Source organism: Copadichromis virginalis, linkage group LG5 (genome assembly GCF_057382275.1).
Source record: "Copadichromis virginalis isolate Kocher_CV1m ecotype Utaka linkage group LG5, C_Virginalis_male_GT1.1, whole genome shotgun sequence".
Taxonomy (NCBI): domain Eukaryota; kingdom Metazoa; phylum Chordata; class Actinopteri; order Cichliformes; family Cichlidae; genus Copadichromis; species Copadichromis virginalis.
The window spans coordinates 12966804-12986312 of NC_140622.1; the positions used below are offsets into that span (position 1 = coordinate 12966804).

Genomic DNA, 19509 nt, shown 5'->3' on the forward strand with positions numbered 1-19509 from the left:
GTCACCTCTGAAAGGTGTCAGAAAAGGTGGTGTGGTGACACTGAGGAGGAATGCGAGGTTACTCGGTGTCTATTAAATGGCAATTTCTGGTAACATAATAATAATTTACATAGAAGAAAAATGTTCATTAATTACTTGCTGAAACGTCTCATCGCTGATGCACTGATGTCCAGCATATGTCTCTGCCTGCACTTTGCCACACATCCTGCTAATTAGTATGACTGAAGATCATGATGAGACTGCAGATATATGATAATGAGTTGGGCCCATTGCATAATATTTATATTAGTTGCTGTTTAATGGCATCAAATTAGCCATTACGCAAAGCTGCTACGGTGCACTCACGGCAGGCGTTCATAAATCATGGTGAAGGGCCACACATAAGAAATTCAGGTTATGACCTTATTCAAGGTTAGAAGGTACAGGCTGACTGATGGGCTTCCCCGGCTTCAATGACTCTGCCTGTCAGATTTGTACTGGCAACCATCACCTTAATAGCCACTTCTCCACACCGTGTTTTCACTTCTAATGCACGAGTTCTTTAAAAAAAAAAAGTGAATTAAATAAAAGTTGTCACTAAAGGTCATTTTAGGTGTCAAATATCCTTCTTTGTTTGTACCTCTGCGGGGATGTGCTCTTGTTATGACAGGCAGTGAGTGAGAAACGATGGGAAGAGGTGACAACAGTTGGCTGCGATGCGTGGCCGCCCTCTGGCTCATCACGGCTCACTTTCAAATCCTCTGTCCAACAATAACTTTACTTGTTCCTCTAATGAGAGGGAAATTCGCCACTGGATGACACAACACGGTCACGAGGAACTTGAGGTGCGCGCAAAATATAAAAAAGGACCCTCCTGCTTTGTTTTTTTGTTTTTTTTCGTGACCTTCGGGTGGCAGATTGCCATTCGAGGGTGGGGATGTGCACGCACACAGTGTCAGATGAGTAAGGACGCAAGGACGGCATCATTAGGAACGCTGCGTCATCTTACAACTGACCACGCCAGAGTACTACATGTCAACTTTGTCAGAACCAGGAAGTAGATCTTGCTGCAACAACACTGATAAACCTGAACGGACCCATACAAAGGTGGAGGGGGGTGAGGGAGTGAGAAAAAGGAGACAGAGACTGGGGAGCAGACACACAGGATATGATGTTATCAAGACAGTTTAATAGGCCTTCAAGCAGGAGAGATTTTAAGCCTGTGTGACACTTTTGTGGCGTGTGCTGGTGAATGTCGTCTTACCTCCTGAAGGTGCTTCAGGCCGCTGATGTGTCTGAAAACAAGAAGAGAAGAGGAGCATTAGATCTAATTAAACTGTGGGGAGGAATTTACAACCTTCTACACAACTAAGTTCTTTTTTTTCCATGGGACTCATTTAATTATTTAAATTATGCATGATGGAAAAACTACATCAGTGGAATGGTTAAGTGGGCAGCAGGGCAGGAGCGAGACTGGTGAAAGACACTTGTGTAATTGGCTGTCAGTTACTCTGCATGCAGCTTGATGAACGAGGGAGAAGAAGGCGGGGATGCAGTTGGATGGAAATGGAGAGCAAAACGGGGGGTGGGGGCATAAAAATAACAATATTGTATTAAAAAATAAATTAGATGTCGATAGAGGACGATGCTTGTGATGACGTGGAAGAGATGTGGCTCAAATTGGAGGAATCCACAAGTGCGGGCAACTCACAGTCTCTCTGAGTCGACGAGCTCTTTGGCGATGTAGAACGCTCGGGATCGGCCATCAATCTGCGTGACAGGGAGGGAGAACGGCGGGAGACGAATGAACACGGTGCATGTTTAAAGGCTCTCTGTGGACACTTACTGCTCTCGAACGCTAATGCGCAGCCAAGCCACGCGGCAGACGAGGAGCCCGACAAAAACTCAGATCCACTTTTTTGTAGATTCTTGCTGTCAAAATAAGACTGATTATTTCATTACGCTGCAGCGCAGACGTGAAGGTTTCCTGAAAATATGTAACTTTTAAATTGAGATGCATTATGTATGAGAGCCTCTGTGTGTGTGTGTGTGTGTGTGTGTGTGTGTGTGTGTGTGTGTGTGTGTGTGTGGTGACAACAGTGCTGCCCATTGATTTAGAAGCTAATCAAAGGGCTACAAAACATCCGAGCCAAAGCATAACACCGGAGCCTTTTAGGGATTTACCGGTACAGCTCCTGTGCTTGTCGGCCTTATTTTTGTTCCTATGTGCTGCATTTCACAAATACTGCATTAAAGTCACATGATCCTCATTTCCTTGAAATAAAACCAAAACAAAATGCAATTAAATGAATCTGTTCCTGGGGCCAACAACTAAAACCTCACTTTTTTCCTCGTTGCATTCTCTTCTCATTTATTGTGGCTTTTCTTTGAAGAAAGGGAGAACAAGGAAATGAATGTCACATAACGAGAGCAGGGGGCTGATGCAATTGTGATAGCAGCAGGATGGGTGGGGTCCATCTTTGAGCTACTGTAAAATGTCTGTTTTCTACTATACAGAAATTGTTTACCCCTCATTTTTCGTTTTTACTTTTGTCAAAGGTCTGATAATTCAAATCTAGCACTGTCAACAAAATAAAGCAGGACTTCAGCTTTTCATCTAGAGCTACTAAACCAATTAGCAGGTCATGGGGCTAAATAAACCACTTTCTCTCTCGCTTTCACTCGTTTTCACATCCCACCACCACTCACCTGTCGTTCATAACCCTGCTCTACTGCCCCCTCTTCCTCCTCAGAGGTACGCCCGTGGTCCTCATCCGCTGACAGCCCAGCAGAGACGGGGTTCATTGGGAAAGGCTCTGTGTAGGCACTGCCAGGGGGAGAAAAAAGTATGAAAGCAGCAAGACAGCACTGGTAATGAAATATGACATATGAATTATCTAGTTTGATGAGAGGCTTTATCATAAAAGCAAATCTTAACCAGGAAGATGCTGAATATATTCAACTGGGATTTCAAGGTAGCACAGAGGACGCATTTAGCACATTTACTGTAAAAAGCCACCGTATTCTAATGGGGCTTCCTTTAAAACACTAAGGATTACTGCAAACTCCCTGTAATTGTGGGTTTTGCTTTTTCCTGTGTGCATCTCTAAGCATTTCTGTCCTCATATGGAGCCCTCCAGAGGGATACTGTAATCCCTTTCCTGATTTGTGCTCTTCACAGATGGCACGTTTGTGTATGTGCGCCGGTAATCCTTTAGTGAGCTTCTACACCTGAGAGGGGCACGTTGTAGGTCACTTCACATTTAATCCCTTTAAATGCAATCTGTGCTAATTATTAATGCCCTCTGGCCCATTAAGACCCATTCAGTATCCTAACAGTCACACTGTCAGTAAGATACCTGAGTAACAGTTACTGGCAGAGCAGCAGTATGACATGTATAGGACAGGTATAATAGGTGCTGGGAGCACTGCCTGTGCTCTAATGAAACACACATTACTACACTTTAAATTCTAACTCATGTTAGTGAGCTCTACTTAATATTAAATAAAAAGCACCTCAATATACATGAGTTTAAGTGACTAGAAAATAAATCAGTTCACAAAATATACTCTCACACTATTAGTAGAGCCAAGATCTCATTTTTGTCACAGTCACTGAGCCTCATACATGACTACAAGAACACAGCTTTAATTAGCATTAAAAAAATGACCCTGAATGTGAACACTCGCTGGCACTCACTAATAGCTACAGGAGTCTCAGTCATGGTGGCCTAAACAAACCTCAGTGCTGTTCTTGGCAGACACTGGAAATCACATTACATTACTCAACAATTACAGCATAGCAAAGTTCAGTTTTTACTCCTGGTAATGACTCAAGGTGGAATATAAGTAAGAGCTGTTTTGCATTTAAGTTGTATTTTATTATTTTAACCATTATGCTGAAAAAAAAAATCATAACTGGGATAAAGTTTACCTTCAGAACTTTGTGACAGAAGCTTAGCACTGGTAAACATCTTCAAATATTTTCATTTCTTAGACCTAAAAGTTTAAAAATGGTGTGTCTGAACATTTCTCACACCACAACCTTTTTGCTCTTTATTACCTCACTTGACCTCAGAGTAAAAGTGGGATGGCAACCTCCTTGTGACTAGGAAAAATTGGTGGTTGCCTGGTGATCACATTGAATTATTTTGTTGTTTGAGATAAATGAAAGCAGTTACAAGGACCAACTGCTGACCCAGAGGTTGAGGCATGGTGAACCTCTGGGTGTAATCACAAGGCGACTGCACTGGTTGCCTGGTTGAGTGAGTATTCAGTCAGTTTAAATCAAACTCTGGTTTAGTTTCCTCGTTGGTGCAGTCTGTTTGTGCAGATGTGAACACGGTAGTCGCACGTGGGTGCGGAACGAAACAATGGCACTGAGACCCTTTGGTGGAGGTGGTCTTGGCGCGGTTCTAAACGAACTCCAGAGCGCTTTGTTTAAGATGTGAACATGATCGGACCTTCAGTCGAACCAACTACCAGGTATGCGCTGCAAGCATAGCTAAAAAACTTCCCATAGCCATGAATACTTTGTATTCTGGGATGCAGCAAGGCACTATAGGTGTGCACAGGTCTGTACAGGATAGCAACTATGTATGAAATGAAAAGACTACTGGGACCAGAGAAAATGAACTACAGGTGTGCAAACTTGCCTCTTTACACTGGAGGACTCGATTCCACTGGTTGCCAACTGCTTGTATTCTGGTTATATTCCCATGTAAAAACAAGATTGCTGAGTTGCTGTTAAATCGCTGTTGTGAAGCAACTACATCACTATCTGTGGAGGAAGTTTCACATCTATCTATTTTCTGTCTTATTGCCATTTTAATGCTGTCTTGGTGCACCAATGTTGCTTCAAGACAGTAGCTGACTGGGAGGGATCGCAGACCTGCCTCCTGTCACATCAGCCACAAAGCTCTGGAGACAAACGTCTCCCCCTAGCATTGTGTGATTGGCCACATTTACCTAACCTGACTAGATACACTGTGAAGCACGCAGTTCAAAATACTGCTGTGAGCTGGAAAAACACGCACTTTAATCTAACTATCAAGTAATATTTAATCTGTGACTCTTAAATGACATTGAGTGTGAATCATCGTCTGACCCTGTGTGACCTTGAATTGGACCTGTTGGAGAAAATGTAAATGACCTGATCTTTCCTTGTACCTTTTCCTCATTACTTGCATTTGCTGCTGTGTGTAATGCTTTTGTTTGGTCTGCTGTTTGTTCTTGGTGTGGCATGCCATTTACACGGCCTGCTGCCAATCCTCCCACAGACCTGAGGTTCATTAGTCTGCAATATTTCTAGCCAGGCTGTTCCCTCCAGTCTCTGCCACACTTATGTGCTACTAAAGTTAAGTCCAAGTAGACATTCACAAGTGTTAATAGTTATCGCTAGCTGACCTTGTGTCTCTGTGCATCCGGTTCTTGACCTCTCTGTTTGTCTGCCTGCCTCACTCAGGTCTCCACTCACACTACTGTTTTCTTCACCCCACCAAATTCAAGCATGATCCTCCTTCAGTGACACAGTGAAGGAGGAATGCATGTGAGATAGATTCTCACATGCATTCCTTTAATCAGTGTTTTTATTGATGCCTCAAACAGCCCTCAGCGCAAACTGAGAGTAGACCAAAGGTTAAAAGAGGTATCCCCCTGGACTTCAACTCCGTTCACTTACACATACTCAGTCACTCACACACACACGTGCACACACAGACACCAATTGACCTCACTGGTTTGGCTGGTGAAAGCACCTCCAGCCTGGTGACCTTAGAGAAGACAGGTCAGCCTGGATTGCGTGGGTGATGCTGTGAACAAAGAGAAACGGTGGGGGAATGGATAGCTCCTAAGCTCAAAGTGAGATCAATTACTTCAAACATCCAAGACAAACTCTCACCTTCACCTTTTCACCTTCAACCTTGAACGGCAGAACAATCTTTGTAAACAAACCCTCTGTGTGCGTTATGGATACTTTACACTGGCCAAGAGCCGTTTCCCAAACAAGAAAATGTGAAAGGCACACACACACACACACACACACACACACACACAATGACTGCTGATTTAAAATATACTGACACTTTAAAAACAGCCAATTTTGCCCTATTTTTACTCTAAAGAGTGGCATGCCAAATTTAAACTTCAACCAACTAAATACATAAATGCCATTACCATATTTAAACCAGCAAATATGAGTTTTGTAATATACTAATTCATTAGGCCTTTCACAAGACCATTAAGGCAATGCTATTACGCCAGCCGACTGCAATGTCCCCTGTTAATGCGACAAAGTTAAATCTACTGTGTCAAATTCCGAGGAAGACACAATGGCTCTCTGCTAAACGGCCGATATTCCACCAATCTGCTGCGAATTTGGCGATGCTTGTAATATGTAATTCAATTGAGCTAAACGCTGAGTGTTAAAGTATATATTTGGACCAATGAGACAGGCCTTTTCCCTCTCCTAATGGCACTATTACAAGAAATAGGACCAAAGGAAAAGCTTCATTAGCTTGCTAACTATTGAAGACTGGGATACTAATGGGAGGATTAAGAGTGTGGGAGCAGTGCTAAATAGCTGTTTTTCTGTTTTTAGAGAGGACGATTACATATAGCCTGTGGCTGTTGTGTAGCTGAAACTGTGAGAAGAACACTTGCTGTATTGCTGCTGTCTTCCCTGTGATGTGATCAATAGGTTGAGGTTATTAATATTTCCACATCGTAATTGGTTGCAATTCCTTCCATCCGTATATAGAACAGCATTATAACTCCTGTTCACTTCTGGTTGATTCATCCTTAATGAATCCTATACTTTGGGCCAAGATGCCGAGAGTCTGGGGATGGTCTTGATAAACTGGAACAACAATAACATCGGACCTGACATTCCTGACTGCACCACACCTCGTTCTGCTATTCAAGGGAAAGTCTGCGAGCCTCCACCCCACCTCGGTGACCCCCTTCTTCCCACTTCGTTCTATCTGTCCTCCCCTCTCTCCACCTTGCTGCCTCCCACCAGAGCCCAGCCCTCGTCCTGCATTTCCTGTAAACAGGCTGGTGGGAAGCTCCTAGGCTGGACGCTTCCTCCCCGGGGATGACCTGGCAATGACCTCAGAGTGACTGGCACCAGGCCTGGCCAAACCAGTGACACACCCTGTCCACCACCTCGCTACACAGCCACCACCCAGTGCAACAATGTACTTAAGATGTCTCCCTCATCACTACTAACACTAACATAACAGTGGGTGGAGGAGCTGTTTCAGAGGCCATGCCAAGGCTTTGTCATCACTCTGAGGAGGTTCACGTTGAACCGTTTGAAGTGAAAATGATGCCAAAAGATAAACCACAGATGCATGTGTCACTGAGCTCAGCACAGTGGAAACCTTTTACTGTGTGCATAGTGTGGGCAACATATTTGCATTATTACTGTAAACCTACCTGGAAGTGCTTTGAGGTACCTGAAGGGACACTTTATGCTTCGTAATTTGAGCACAGTCCTAAATCCTGGACTTTCCTTGCTAAAATGGTTGTTTGCCAGCTCTCATTTGTTACTGCAAGGGCTACTTGGCAAACATTATTCTGCTGAGGCTGCACACTCAGCATGAGACTCATCTTTGATAAAGCACACAGAGCTGTAACTTAGTATGCGTGCACATATGCATATACACACCACTTACAAACAAACATCTTGTATAGGGCTTGGAATAAATCATTAGTGCACCTTTTCCTTATCCATTGTACACTATGGTAGCTTGCTAATGAACATGTCTCTTTGCTTTGCCTGAATGCCTGTGTTAAAGTAGCGTCTGAATGCTGCTGGACATTAATCACATGCGTGGAAACAAGCCAAGCCTGTAAGTTCTCCTTAAAATGCATGTCTGCGACTGCAGGCATGGTCCTTTTGTGTGCACTGCTCTGGGGCCACTTGGCCATTTTCCTCACCACAAAAACACACTTTTTCCTCTGTGGGTCTACAACCACATTGACTGTTGAATCTTTCCTCAATAAATCACTGCCTCCGTCGGCTTGGTGGCCTGGGACAGTGGCAAGTGTCAAGATTTGAAAAGAGTTTTGGGCAAGATGTACACATACACGCAGACAAAAGCACCTACACCAACTATACAGGACTTTATTACTGTGGGCAGTAAAACATAGGTACACACATGCGGTATATACACTCTGACATGTATGGATACACTAAAGAGTGACCCTGGCAATAGATGCCTCTCCAGGGGAACGAAGAATAGGCAAGGTGACTGGACAGATAGGCTTTTTGCATCCTTGTGAGCGCTGTGAGACCTCTGGCACACAATGAGCCACATTGATAGCATCATCAGGAGACAAAAAGCCACGGGAAAGGGCTTGAAACGCAAATGATTTAAAATGATGTTGAAATATGTATATAAATATGTATGTTGGTATGGGGAAAATGAACAGCTGCATACCTGGAGAAGAAGCTTTGTGTGGCTAAGTGTTACGAAGGACAAAATTTGCTAATAAACCCATAAAACAAACTGTAGATTTGATCATTAAATAAAAAAACAAAACAAAGGACACTGCCAGAAATAAGGGCAAATTAAGGAGGAAGCATTCTGTCCCAGGATCATCTTAAACATTTCACAGAGCTCTTGGTAATGACCCATCTCTTTGAGCACACAGAAGTCATCAAACACGACTCTTTTATTAAGACTGGGGAAACACTGAGGCCTGCAGTGGCTGAAGCTGTGCCACAGGCTGGGGTAATTTGGCCCAGTCTGATCTCGGTGATTCCTCACTCTATCACGCACTGCAGTAAACCCTGCTGCCCCTCAAGGGTCCAATGAAAGAGGAGCACTCAGGAGAGAGCTACTTTAATAAAAGCCCTCCTGAACTTAACTATCAGTGTCAGGTACAGGAGAGCAATTATACCACAACTGTTCTCGCTCTCTTTTTCCTGTTCCTACTGCCCCCACCCACCACCTCACTTGATCGCTATTCTCTTTGTTTTCTTACTGATCAGCTCCTTTTAGTCACACCTCCCCTCCCCTCACGCTCTCACACTTTCTTTAGTGTTCGCCACTTCTTACATGTGAAAAAAAACCTCCTCTCAATTTTTGCACTTTTAATTGCATCCATAATGACTTTCTCTAATGTGTGTAACCTGCACTCTGCCAGCTACGCAATTGCCATTACCTGTTCTATCTGCTCAGACTTGCAGAAGAAGCAGCACCACCACCAGATGTGACCTCTAAATCCACCAAATGGAAAATCAGGAGTAAGCTCTCCCATAAGCATTGTCTTTCTTCCCAAAGCCAGTGATGCCTGACATAGCAGGCTGCTCATCTCTCACACACAATGTCTGTCAGCTGTTCTAGGGTTAAGCCTGGACTCTTGCGTGCATTGCACTGCCCCTAACAACTCAAGCTTTACTCACTTTAAAACTGATTCCAGTGACAGATGCGCTCTCTTGTTCTGCAGACTGCAAAATGAACAGGCAGAATAAGCTTTGTTTCTAGACTGGCTGTTAGTAGTTTTTTGTAGTGTATTAAGGCCAGTGCACTCCAATTCATAGCATATGGAGATTACATTTTCTTTAGCCTAGATGTTGGGATGCAGCTTTAGCCCCAGTGCAGTACAGAAAGATGTGATATCCTTTGTGGTGCTCACAGCCATAAAAAAAAACACTGATAGTTGTTTGTATTGGTCTATATCTGGGATTCTAAAGATACACCCACCAGGCAGGTAGCGGTCCTCGGTAAAATACACTAAGGTACATTTCATTTATCGTTATTGGCAGAAAATGACAAAGGAAGCTTTTTGATTGAATTTCTTTAAGCCTCGTTCAGCCATCAGATTAAACATTTCCAGTGTACACAAATAAAGCTGGGGTCATGACAACTCTAAAATGGTTAAAAACCTATAAATCAGCAAATACCAACAGAGGAACCAGATCTGACCAAATACGTTTCATATAATAACCAAATATTTTTAATGTTTGAATTTTTCTGGCTGTATAAACTAGGCACTCAGTTACCGAACCTTTAATAACTTTGGTCTATATTGTGTAGCACTTGCGTGTTCATCTTTGTATGACTGTATGCATTTAATGCATTTAATAAGATGCCACTATAGATGGTAGGGTGTGAGGTAACATCTCTTTTAGAGCTCAGATGAAACAAGCTTTTCAAAATCTTGGTTTTGAAACTAAATCATTTGAAGAGCAGCTGGATTTTTAATCTTACCTTTCATTGTCCGATTTCGATGGCTGGGGTTTGCTGTCAATCCCAGGGAAACTGTTCATATCCACATAGCCATCATTCTCATTGCAGGGGACTGTTGAACGGTTTGGATCCTCAAAAAACTCAGTAACAGTGTGGGATCTAGTGGGTCTGCCTGGGATCTGGATGTTCTCATAGTCTGAGCTCATGGCTGGGATGTTTTCGTAGTCTGAGGTATCTGCACTGGGGAACGAGATAGAGCGGGGTTTGGTCAAAGGCAGCGGCATGGCAGAGCGGCGAGAGCGCTCCTCGAAGGACTCCACTCTAGAGACGCTCCTGCCATAAGCTTTGGGGTCTCCTTTCCTCCTGTGCTGGTCTTTATAAAGGAGAAAGGTGGATGGGAGGTCTGAAGGACGCTGCTGAGGTTTCACCATGCGGGACTGGGGCTGAGGAGAGCTCCCAGTGCTTCTGCGATCAAGCTCGATGACTCTCACTGGACCGTGGTGGCTTGACTCAGAGGAAGAACGCGAAGAGCGGACACTTCCATCACTGAATCCCTTTGAATCTGTCTTTTTCTTGAACTTCAGAGCTAAAAAGCGCTTAAAGGAGGACTTCTTCTTCTTAGGTAGGTCACTGGGTTCGTGTTGGATGAGGAGGGATGGGGAACTCTTGGTAACTGGTCTTTTAGTGATGTAAGCCAGCTCAAATGGTGGAGGGATGTCCACTAGAGAAGTTGGTGTGGAAACACCACTGGAGGACTGATGGCTACGCTGGGAGAAACTTCCAGAAGAAGTTATCATACATGGAAGGGAAAGGGTGTCATCCTTTCTCTTCATCCTGATTTCATCTTTCAATGATTGACCCATCTCAAGTGGGCTGCTCAAGGACACGTCTGGGCCATCTGCAGACCGTGAGTATAACAAGAAGCGGCGAGACTTCATAGATGGAATCACACAGTTTATACCTGCTTGCTGGGGGTGGCTGGTAGACTCACTGTACTTGTCCAAGGACACCGTGTAGTAGTCATGGGTCTGGTATTCCGTCCCTGTCTCCTCTGGTACCGTTTCCGGGACATAACCAGGAACTTTCCCAGAATAGGATCGTGATCGAGTGACTATTGTCTTTCGATCAAGTGTCACAAAATTCTCCCCTTCTGAGTCAAACCCTGCCTCTTCATAAATATGCTCTTCACTATCGGAGTCTGTGTCTTCATAATAAGGCACAATATGGCAGTCCAGTTCCTCTATGTCTTCTTCAAAGGCCTCGGTCGTGTGGGCAAACACCACCCTGTTGGTTAGCTCTGGGGTTCGGCCCAGGTCTAGGTCAGCTGGCACTGTGATATTACACAACCTGAGCCGAGGCTGGCAGCTTTTTCTTTGGCTGCGCAGAGCCTGCTCTCTTTTGGCGTTTCTTTCTTTTGCACTTTTTACTCGGAAATGCTTCTTTTCCTCTGCTTCCTCTTCATCGTCATCACCTATCTCGATGTAATCCTCTGATGAGACACACTCTACCTGCTCAAGGTCATCGTCTTTAGGGCAGAGTGAATCATCAATGTTTGCATACTCATCTGCTGACTCGCTGTCCTTTGTCTTTTCTGTGTGCTCGTTTGACTGTTCAGTGGCCTCATCGATGTGCCCCAGTTCTGAAAGTGCCTGCTTATCCTCCAACTTGTCCACATCATCTGATGACACATAGTAAGGTTCCTGGTTAGAAGCATAGCCTGTTGTGTGCTCTTCATTTGTGGTAGAAGGCTTCCCATCAGTATCATCCTGATTCCACTCAGGGTCAGCAGTGTCAGTCACATCTCCCGGAACAGCTTGTATGACAGAGTAAGGCCCAAACACATCCTCCGTGCTGGATGTGAATCGGAAACAGCCGGAAGGATCCTTGGTTGCCCGTTCTGGTTGCCAGACCTCGGTGTCCCCTGTTTCAGCTGGGTCGCATGACTCACATGTATCACTAGCATCGTCTGTGGGACCAATCACATCGTAGGGATATTCCTCAGTTACAGTTGGAAGCATGCTGAATCCAAAGGCAAACCCTCCACCTGTCAGTTCATTCTCATTTATAAGTGAGTCATGGTGCAGATGCTCGTCACTTTCTTCACTGACTTCCTCCTTCGGTTCACTGTTGTTGAGTGACTGGGTTTGATCAGCGTCTGATTCCTCTAAAGCTTCATCTGAGTGTTCTGCAGGCTCACAAAGTATTTCAGTCTTTTCAGTTAATCTCTTCTCCTCTACTTCTTCATCCTCCTCTCCTGCTTCTTCTTCTGTTTCAGTTTGAGAAGGTGCTGGTGTATTCTCATCATCATCAGTGCGACTGCCATCTTCAGGGGAGTTCAAGTCAGTGTCATCATTTTCATTCTCAGTAGTGTCAACAGTGGAAATATCATCTGCTTTGACTGTGTCATCAGAGCCGATGCTGTCTACATCACCATTATTATCTAATATTTCTTCTTCATTTTCTGATTCCTTTTTAGTTTCTGTCTCTATTGTGTCCCCTTTGTCATTATCCCCTTCCTGTGCCTCACTTTTCTCCTCTTGGTCCTGATTCTCCATTTCATGGAGCTCTTCAGTCTCTCCATCAGAGTGAGCCACATCTCCATTACTGAGACTCTGCTGAGCACAGGGCTCCCCCTGTGGGTAAGGCTCATACAGGGGTCTGGGCTTGGGGGCAACAGGAGGTTTTGGACCTTGGACAGTGGGACAAGGTCTCGACATTAGCTTGGACTGCACTTTGATGGTGAGATGACTGCGGACCTTTGGTAGAGGGACTTGCAGTGGATTTTGAAAATCTGAAGAAAGTGAGAAAATTTAAAGAAATTAGTGACGCAAATAATATTTGCCATACTTTGCAAGCTTGCGCTGAGATAAAACATGTGGCTTCTGCTGCTGTGTACACTGCTAAGAGGAAACCTTGTACACTGTAGTAGTCAGTGACACGCAGAAAGCTGCAGGGGACACAATCAGCAGGAAAAATAACAGAGCCACAGGGTACTTAGAGAAGGAACAATAACATTTCCCATCTAGGAAATGACACATGCAGATTGGCCAGTTAAAGCAGGATTAGATAATGATGGGCTGATTACGGTGAAAACTTTTCAACTAAATTCATAAGAATTCTTCACACTGCCATATGTGTATTTAAACAATCTCATAAGATATGATTAAGGTGGTCATACCTATAATAACTTTATTTTTTTTACTATTAAAATGAAGTAGGTGTTAAATTGTGTTAATTCAGTGAAGAGCAATGCTTGTGAAATTTATAATTCTAATGAAACACACCCATACTTAACAAAGTGTGTATACACCCCTGGTCTCTTCCTGTTATTTAGTACCTGCCCTGACGCACATCCTATTAAACCCTGTGTGCACCCTGGTTATCTCTTAGTGTTCCCTCTCTCTCTCTGTGTGCCAGTGCACTCTCCGTCTCGTTTATAGCATATTCTTCCAACACTTTGACTTTTTTTCAGTAATGAAAAAAAAAAAAAAGAATTCCAGGTTCATTAATCAGGCCAGCCGAGACAACATGAAGGACTCCACGCAGGTTAGGGAAAGGACATTAACTACACCCCCCATCATTCCTCCATAAACCTCTTTAGGAGTACATATTTTCACAACACAAATGCACTTCCTTCTCGCCATTCTTCCCAAACACCCAGAAACACAAGCGCATATGTAAGCACACACAGTTTTTCTTTTCTTTTTTTCCTGAAAGAGTGTGTCAAAGAACAATAAAAGAGGAAGAGAAAAAAAACAAGGATGCCAGTCTGACAAAGCAACCGACTGCAAACAACAGGATATGGATTACGCAACAAGAATTCAATTAGAACAAATGCTTGAAAAACAAAGGAAGAGATAGACACTGGGACCTTGACAGTGCCAAACTCTCAGGATATGATTTCAGACTGAGTCCTTATTATGAATACCAACCATAAAAATCACACCGAACCAGCCTAAAATCTAAAGCGAGGAGGCTGTCATAAAGAAACTGATAATTACTGTTGAGATTCTGTTTGAAATTTTTCACTTAAACTGCACCCGGTTACTAACTTTCTTTCTTTTTTTCTTTCTTTCTTTCTTGAAGGCTAAACCTTTCAGGACAGGTGACCTTTTATCCAGAACAATTGGTTTGTGCACTTTCATAGAGATGGATTATAATCCTAATTCCAAATCTAATACTATAACAGGACATTTTTCCTAGTGGAGCCCTCCACTGGGAACTGGCCATAACGGGTCTGTGATTTAAACCACTCAAAAAGTGTTATAAACAGATAATTCACATGAAAAAAGATCAGTAGACGTGTGACCAAACTATCAAACTAACTAAAATGTAACGGACCAGATCATTTCCAGTCATACAATGAAAATCATCCTGTAACGTGCAAAGCAAGTAGGTGCAATATAACTCCAGGCACCATTAACCAGATTCACAGTTTAACACTCTTGCATTAACACACTTTTCATCATGTAAAACCAAAAGTTGCCTTTCTGGTGTGTTCAAAAGCTTATGTATTTCACAACCAACCTGCGTTCATTCTTGGACATCATCATACACGGTAAGCGAAAGTTATCCTCATTTTTGCCCACACGCCGATCGTGCTTCTCCAAATGACGCGGAAACTTAATCCAAACGCATCGCCGGAGAATCAAGTTGTGGAGGAAGAGGAGCAGAACATGTCATCTTTATCTTCTCCAGTGGTGGTCGACTTGTGCAAGGTGCCTCTTCTCGCAGAATGAGCAGCTGAGCTTTGAGCTCGAGTGCTGATGCTACAGCGGACGCTGCTGTGTGGAAACGGGAGGTGCTTCCTGGCGCTTCCTGAGGCAGGATTACAGAGCGCAGCGCGGACTCGAAGCGCGATTCAGCCCCACTCAAAATGCACTGCACACCAATTTCTCTCAGCTACTGTGGAAGTTTTGGCACTGACGAATCAGTGTACTTCACCACACGAGTGGCCGTCCTTTGCTCCACATATGCGTGTAAATGTTGCCATACAGACCAGCAGGGTCAGATGGAGTTGAGAGAGATTTGTTCAGTAAATATGAAACTATAAGCCACAATTCATCTTCAGCACCGTATCGTCCCGATGGACATCTTTAAATCTGCAGCTACATTTTTATTGTTTTTTGCATGGAAAACAACATCTGTTCTTTGTGTGTGTGCGTGTGAGGTGTCTTTTCATTGACATGTAACTGATGACAGTTGGAAGATCCACAAAGTTAGATAAGCTGTTCAGCTGTGTCGCTGCATACTTGTCGTGCTTGGAGCATCACTGGGTTATCTAATCAGAAATGAAGCAGTTTTTCTCCAGTGTGTTTTGCTCATGGAGCATTTCCTGAACTAGAACAGTGCATAGAAAGGCTCCTAAAAGCAGTTTCCAAAAACAGTTTCTCTAGGACGCCAAAGCTTTTGCTATTGGCTGGGCTTCCTGGCCCGGCATCTGTGGCATGATTGAATGAATGCAACCCTTTAAAAACCTCTCTTCATAACAGGAAACTGCTCTCCCAGTTTCCTGCACAACAGGCACCACTTCCTTAGCAACAGATGGGAAAGGTTGGTAATGTTAACCCCTTAGGTAACCTCCAACAAAGATGATTGACTGGTGCTCTGCAGAGCACGATGGTTCGAGGAATAGAAAAACTTCAAACAGCTTAAAAGTGGGGCTTATGGTGGGATTCCAAGGACACCTTGTGCAACATGGGGGGACTGGGACCGTAGCCCACTTAGGGGTCTCTGATTTGACAGCTCCCAATGCTGGTTAAATGCCCACACTTAGAATAGGAGGAGCTCACCTCTTTCTTCCTGCTTTTCTACCCACTTGAAGGTCAAACAAAGCGGCATACCTCAGGGATTTCTACAGCGCAGTTGAAGTGGATAGTGATAGAGCAGAGAAGCACAATGAAAGAATCATCTAGTGTATCACCACAGGGCTCTGGTCTTCACTGCTGCGCTGGCGTACAGACCCATACATTATACACACTGGAAAATTCCCATTCCAGATGGTTTGGTGCAGAAGGGACCAGACTTTGCTGCAGGTGCAAAGAGAGTGTTCATGTCATAATGACTCCATGTTATCTTTGCTCTTCTGTGGGTCGTCTAATTAAGAAATATAAAATAAAATTACTGCTTGCTATTATACAATTCCTGAATTATTAACTGTATCACCATAGAGGATGTTAAATATGAGATTATTTCACTTGGAAATGTGACCGCAGCATTTGGTGCAGTAATTAAACTCTTTATTTGTGTATGATGCTGACTAATGTATTTTTCAATACGGTACAGCAAAACAATTTGATCACTGTGACTCAGTTGTTCCGCTGCCAATTGTTAGATTGTGAGGCTGTAAAAAAAACATAAATAAAACTATTGTGGTATGCTGAAGCCAAGTGGGTTTTTTTTTTGTCAGTAGTAGCACATTTATAGCTGCCGTAAAGCAACCTTTTGTTTTTCAATTGGATGACTAAAGATAGCTCCGGTCTGGTCTTTTGGCAGTGCCAATGTGCCACCCTCAAGAGTATTTTATTCACAATTGGTGCGCATGACCTTTTTTTTGTGTGCTTTCATTTGTGCAAAATGTGTTTTGCTTTTGCTGGGTGTGCAAATAGAACCTGTCAAGAGTATTGTGTCATGCTCTTGCAGAAAAGAATGGCTTCAGTAGTAAATATCTCCACCAGATGTGGCACAGACGGTCAAAACATGTTTTTGGATGGAGAACACAAATTTCCTGGACAGCCTGTGGCTGTGCACTGCGCTCTGTCACCCCACCTGGAACATGGCTTGACTGGAAGAGAGAAGGGGACAACAGTGATATTATTGAGAAAAACACGCTGTAGTAGCAGAAAAACAAACTGACTTGATCTCACCCCGCACTCGCCAGCACACCCAACACCAAACAGGAAAGGGATTGGGCAAAGGGGTCAGCAACTTGTTCCCAGAGCTGACACAATCCATAACACCTGCTTTACAAGCAAATCACTAGACTCAGTGGATGGTTTGAATGTATTTATTCCTCTGAGAGAGCTGCGAGATATCACAGTTTAATGCAGCTGGTTGCTAGAAAGCACATGTGTGACACAGATATGTGTGTCAACGAAAGAGAAACTTTTGCACTGAATAATTTTCCAAGAAAGCAGACCAGTGAATTAAGCAGCCATGCAGTCAAACTGCAGTGCATTATTGATTAATGTGATGCTTGAGAACAATCAGGCAGAGGTCTTTCACCCTTTAAAGCGACCTCTAACACCTTTATAATTGGAAGGCAAAGCGTTTGACTCCTGCAGCGGATCGAACAATCATCGACGTGTTTTATTGATCCCCAACTGTGAACCAGTAAGGACAACAGTGCTCTTCAGAGACTTTTGAATAGACTCTGATTTTGAGACTTCACAGCAGACGAGGTGAATATGACAGGACAACAGACTTCATTACAAAATGCGAGGGGAGATTATTTCAGGATTATTTTTCTTTTTCCAACAACTGTGGCAAGACAAAGAAAAAAAAATCATGATTCATTATTAAAAATGAGCACATCAATGTCTCTTGAAGCCATCTCGAAATTTTTATGCCTAAAATACACACAAAAAACATTTTTTGCAATCTGAAAGAAAACCCTGCTGTCAGCAGTGTTTCCTCCAACTCTTTCAACAAGGCAGACCCCATCTCCAAACTCCCTCCACTAATTTTGCTTGCACACACAGATACATATATATATGGCTATACTGCATGTATAAATGCAGCTGAGCTTTACAATAAGCAGACAGACCCTGGGCATCAGCACAAATAAGCAGCAAATACAGGTTTCATTCCCCAAAGGGCCTTTAGGAGTCTACAGCACATCAATCAGATTACCTCGTATCACCACTGACATCTGAACAATAAAGTACATTATATCAAATTTAGGAATATTCAAGCTCTGTTACTGTTTCAGATCTGTCCCTGCCACACTGTAAATTTCATGCTCTCGTAAGCACTTTGTAAAAATGCCACATAAGTTTTCCAAATCATGATTGAGTGGTGCGTCAGTGGCGAATTAGGTCATGCTATCTTTCAGAAGGTCTGTTTGTGTTAAGTCTAGGCTACTCAAAGATAAAGTGAAAGCACTGTTGCATTCCCAAAAAAACAAAGTATTATTGCTCTGTAGTAAAAGGCCATGGCTCTGGAACAATAGCTGTCATATTGTCGTTAATTAGCCTGAAGCCCAGAGACTAGGCCAGACCCTGATAATGGATGAATTTGTTATTCTTTTTTCTATATTGCAGTGGAGGCAAAAACAGTGCACCACTCAAGGAGTTCTATAAAAAGGAGCATCTGCGTCCTCAGAGGCCTTTCATTGTGACAGACTGATGAGTTATTGTCTTTATCTCTGCAGGTTCTTACCGAATTATATATTTCCGTAATCTGTGCAGCGTGCTTTTGTTTATTGCTTTAATAGCGCTCAACACTGAGGTCCCATGTGACAATAATAACATGAATTCCCTGGACGGGATCCGCTCTGAGCATGTAAAGGCGCGTGTGTGCATGTGCTGTGCGTGTTCATGCAATTATGTGGCGTACATGTCTCCACACGAGCACGCATGTGTTGTGTGCTATCCACTGTGACCAGTCTGCTTGTGTATGCCACTAAAGGAACTGGAGAGAAAACAATAGGATCGTGAAAAAAAGTCCCGAGCCAGAATTTACTCTTCCTGTGAGTGTTTTCACATTTCTCAGCCAAAGGAGACTGGGAGGATGCAGATACTCCTGCTAGTGAAACACACGTCTTTGGCAGAGCTTTTATATAGTCTCACGCAAGTCTGGATGAAGGTGCAAGCACATTGTGCATTGAGTTATGCAACAACGTGGAACACAAGAAAGGATTTCATTTAACCCCATGGACAGGAGTTAGATGTATTAGAATGGCCGTCATTAGCTAGAATGCCTCCACTCCAGTTTATTTTTGACAATACGTCAAAGCTGCAAATGAAAATATCATGCTTTAGGCTGCTTGAAGCCGTCACATAAATAAGGAGACACATCCTGTTCAATGGCAGCACTAAAACATACGTCAAATCTCTGATAAATATAAATGAGCACTATTCATTCCAAGCAAACGCCTGCACATAAACTTTTTGTTTCAACAACAATGGTAGCCACACACGCACGTTGCAGCAACAACATATAACATATCAGCGGGGCTTTCCACTTTCTTCTGACAATGCACCTTTCAAGATATTGTCCTCGGGTGCAGATACGAGTGACCGATGTCTGCGTGCATGCGTGTGTGCGCTCAGCCCTCCATTATCCAGATAGCTGCATCAGAGTGTGTGGAAAACACAGATGGCTGTTGCTT

At 43.4% G+C, this 19509-nt stretch overlaps 1 protein-coding gene across 2 annotated transcripts in view; it reads right to left on the reverse strand.

Annotated features, from left to right (window-relative positions):
• Positions 1-14966, reverse strand: part of fgd5a (FYVE, RhoGEF and PH domain containing 5a) — a 33877-nt gene extending 18911 nt beyond the window's left edge. For both annotated transcript variants that reach the window (XM_085456025.1, XM_085456024.1), the window contains exons 1-5: positions 14706-14966; positions 10200-12969; positions 2689-2806; positions 1691-1749; positions 1244-1274 (exon numbers count right to left, since the gene is read on the reverse strand). In XM_085456025.1, the coding sequence (XP_085312151.1) occupies positions 1244-1274; positions 1691-1749; positions 2689-2806; positions 10200-12969; positions 14706-14715 (2988 nt within the window). In that variant the 5' untranslated portion in view covers positions 14716-14966. The remainder of the gene's footprint in view (positions 1-1243; positions 1275-1690; positions 1750-2688; positions 2807-10199; positions 12970-14705) is intronic.
• Positions 14967-19509: the final 4543 nt, after the last annotated feature.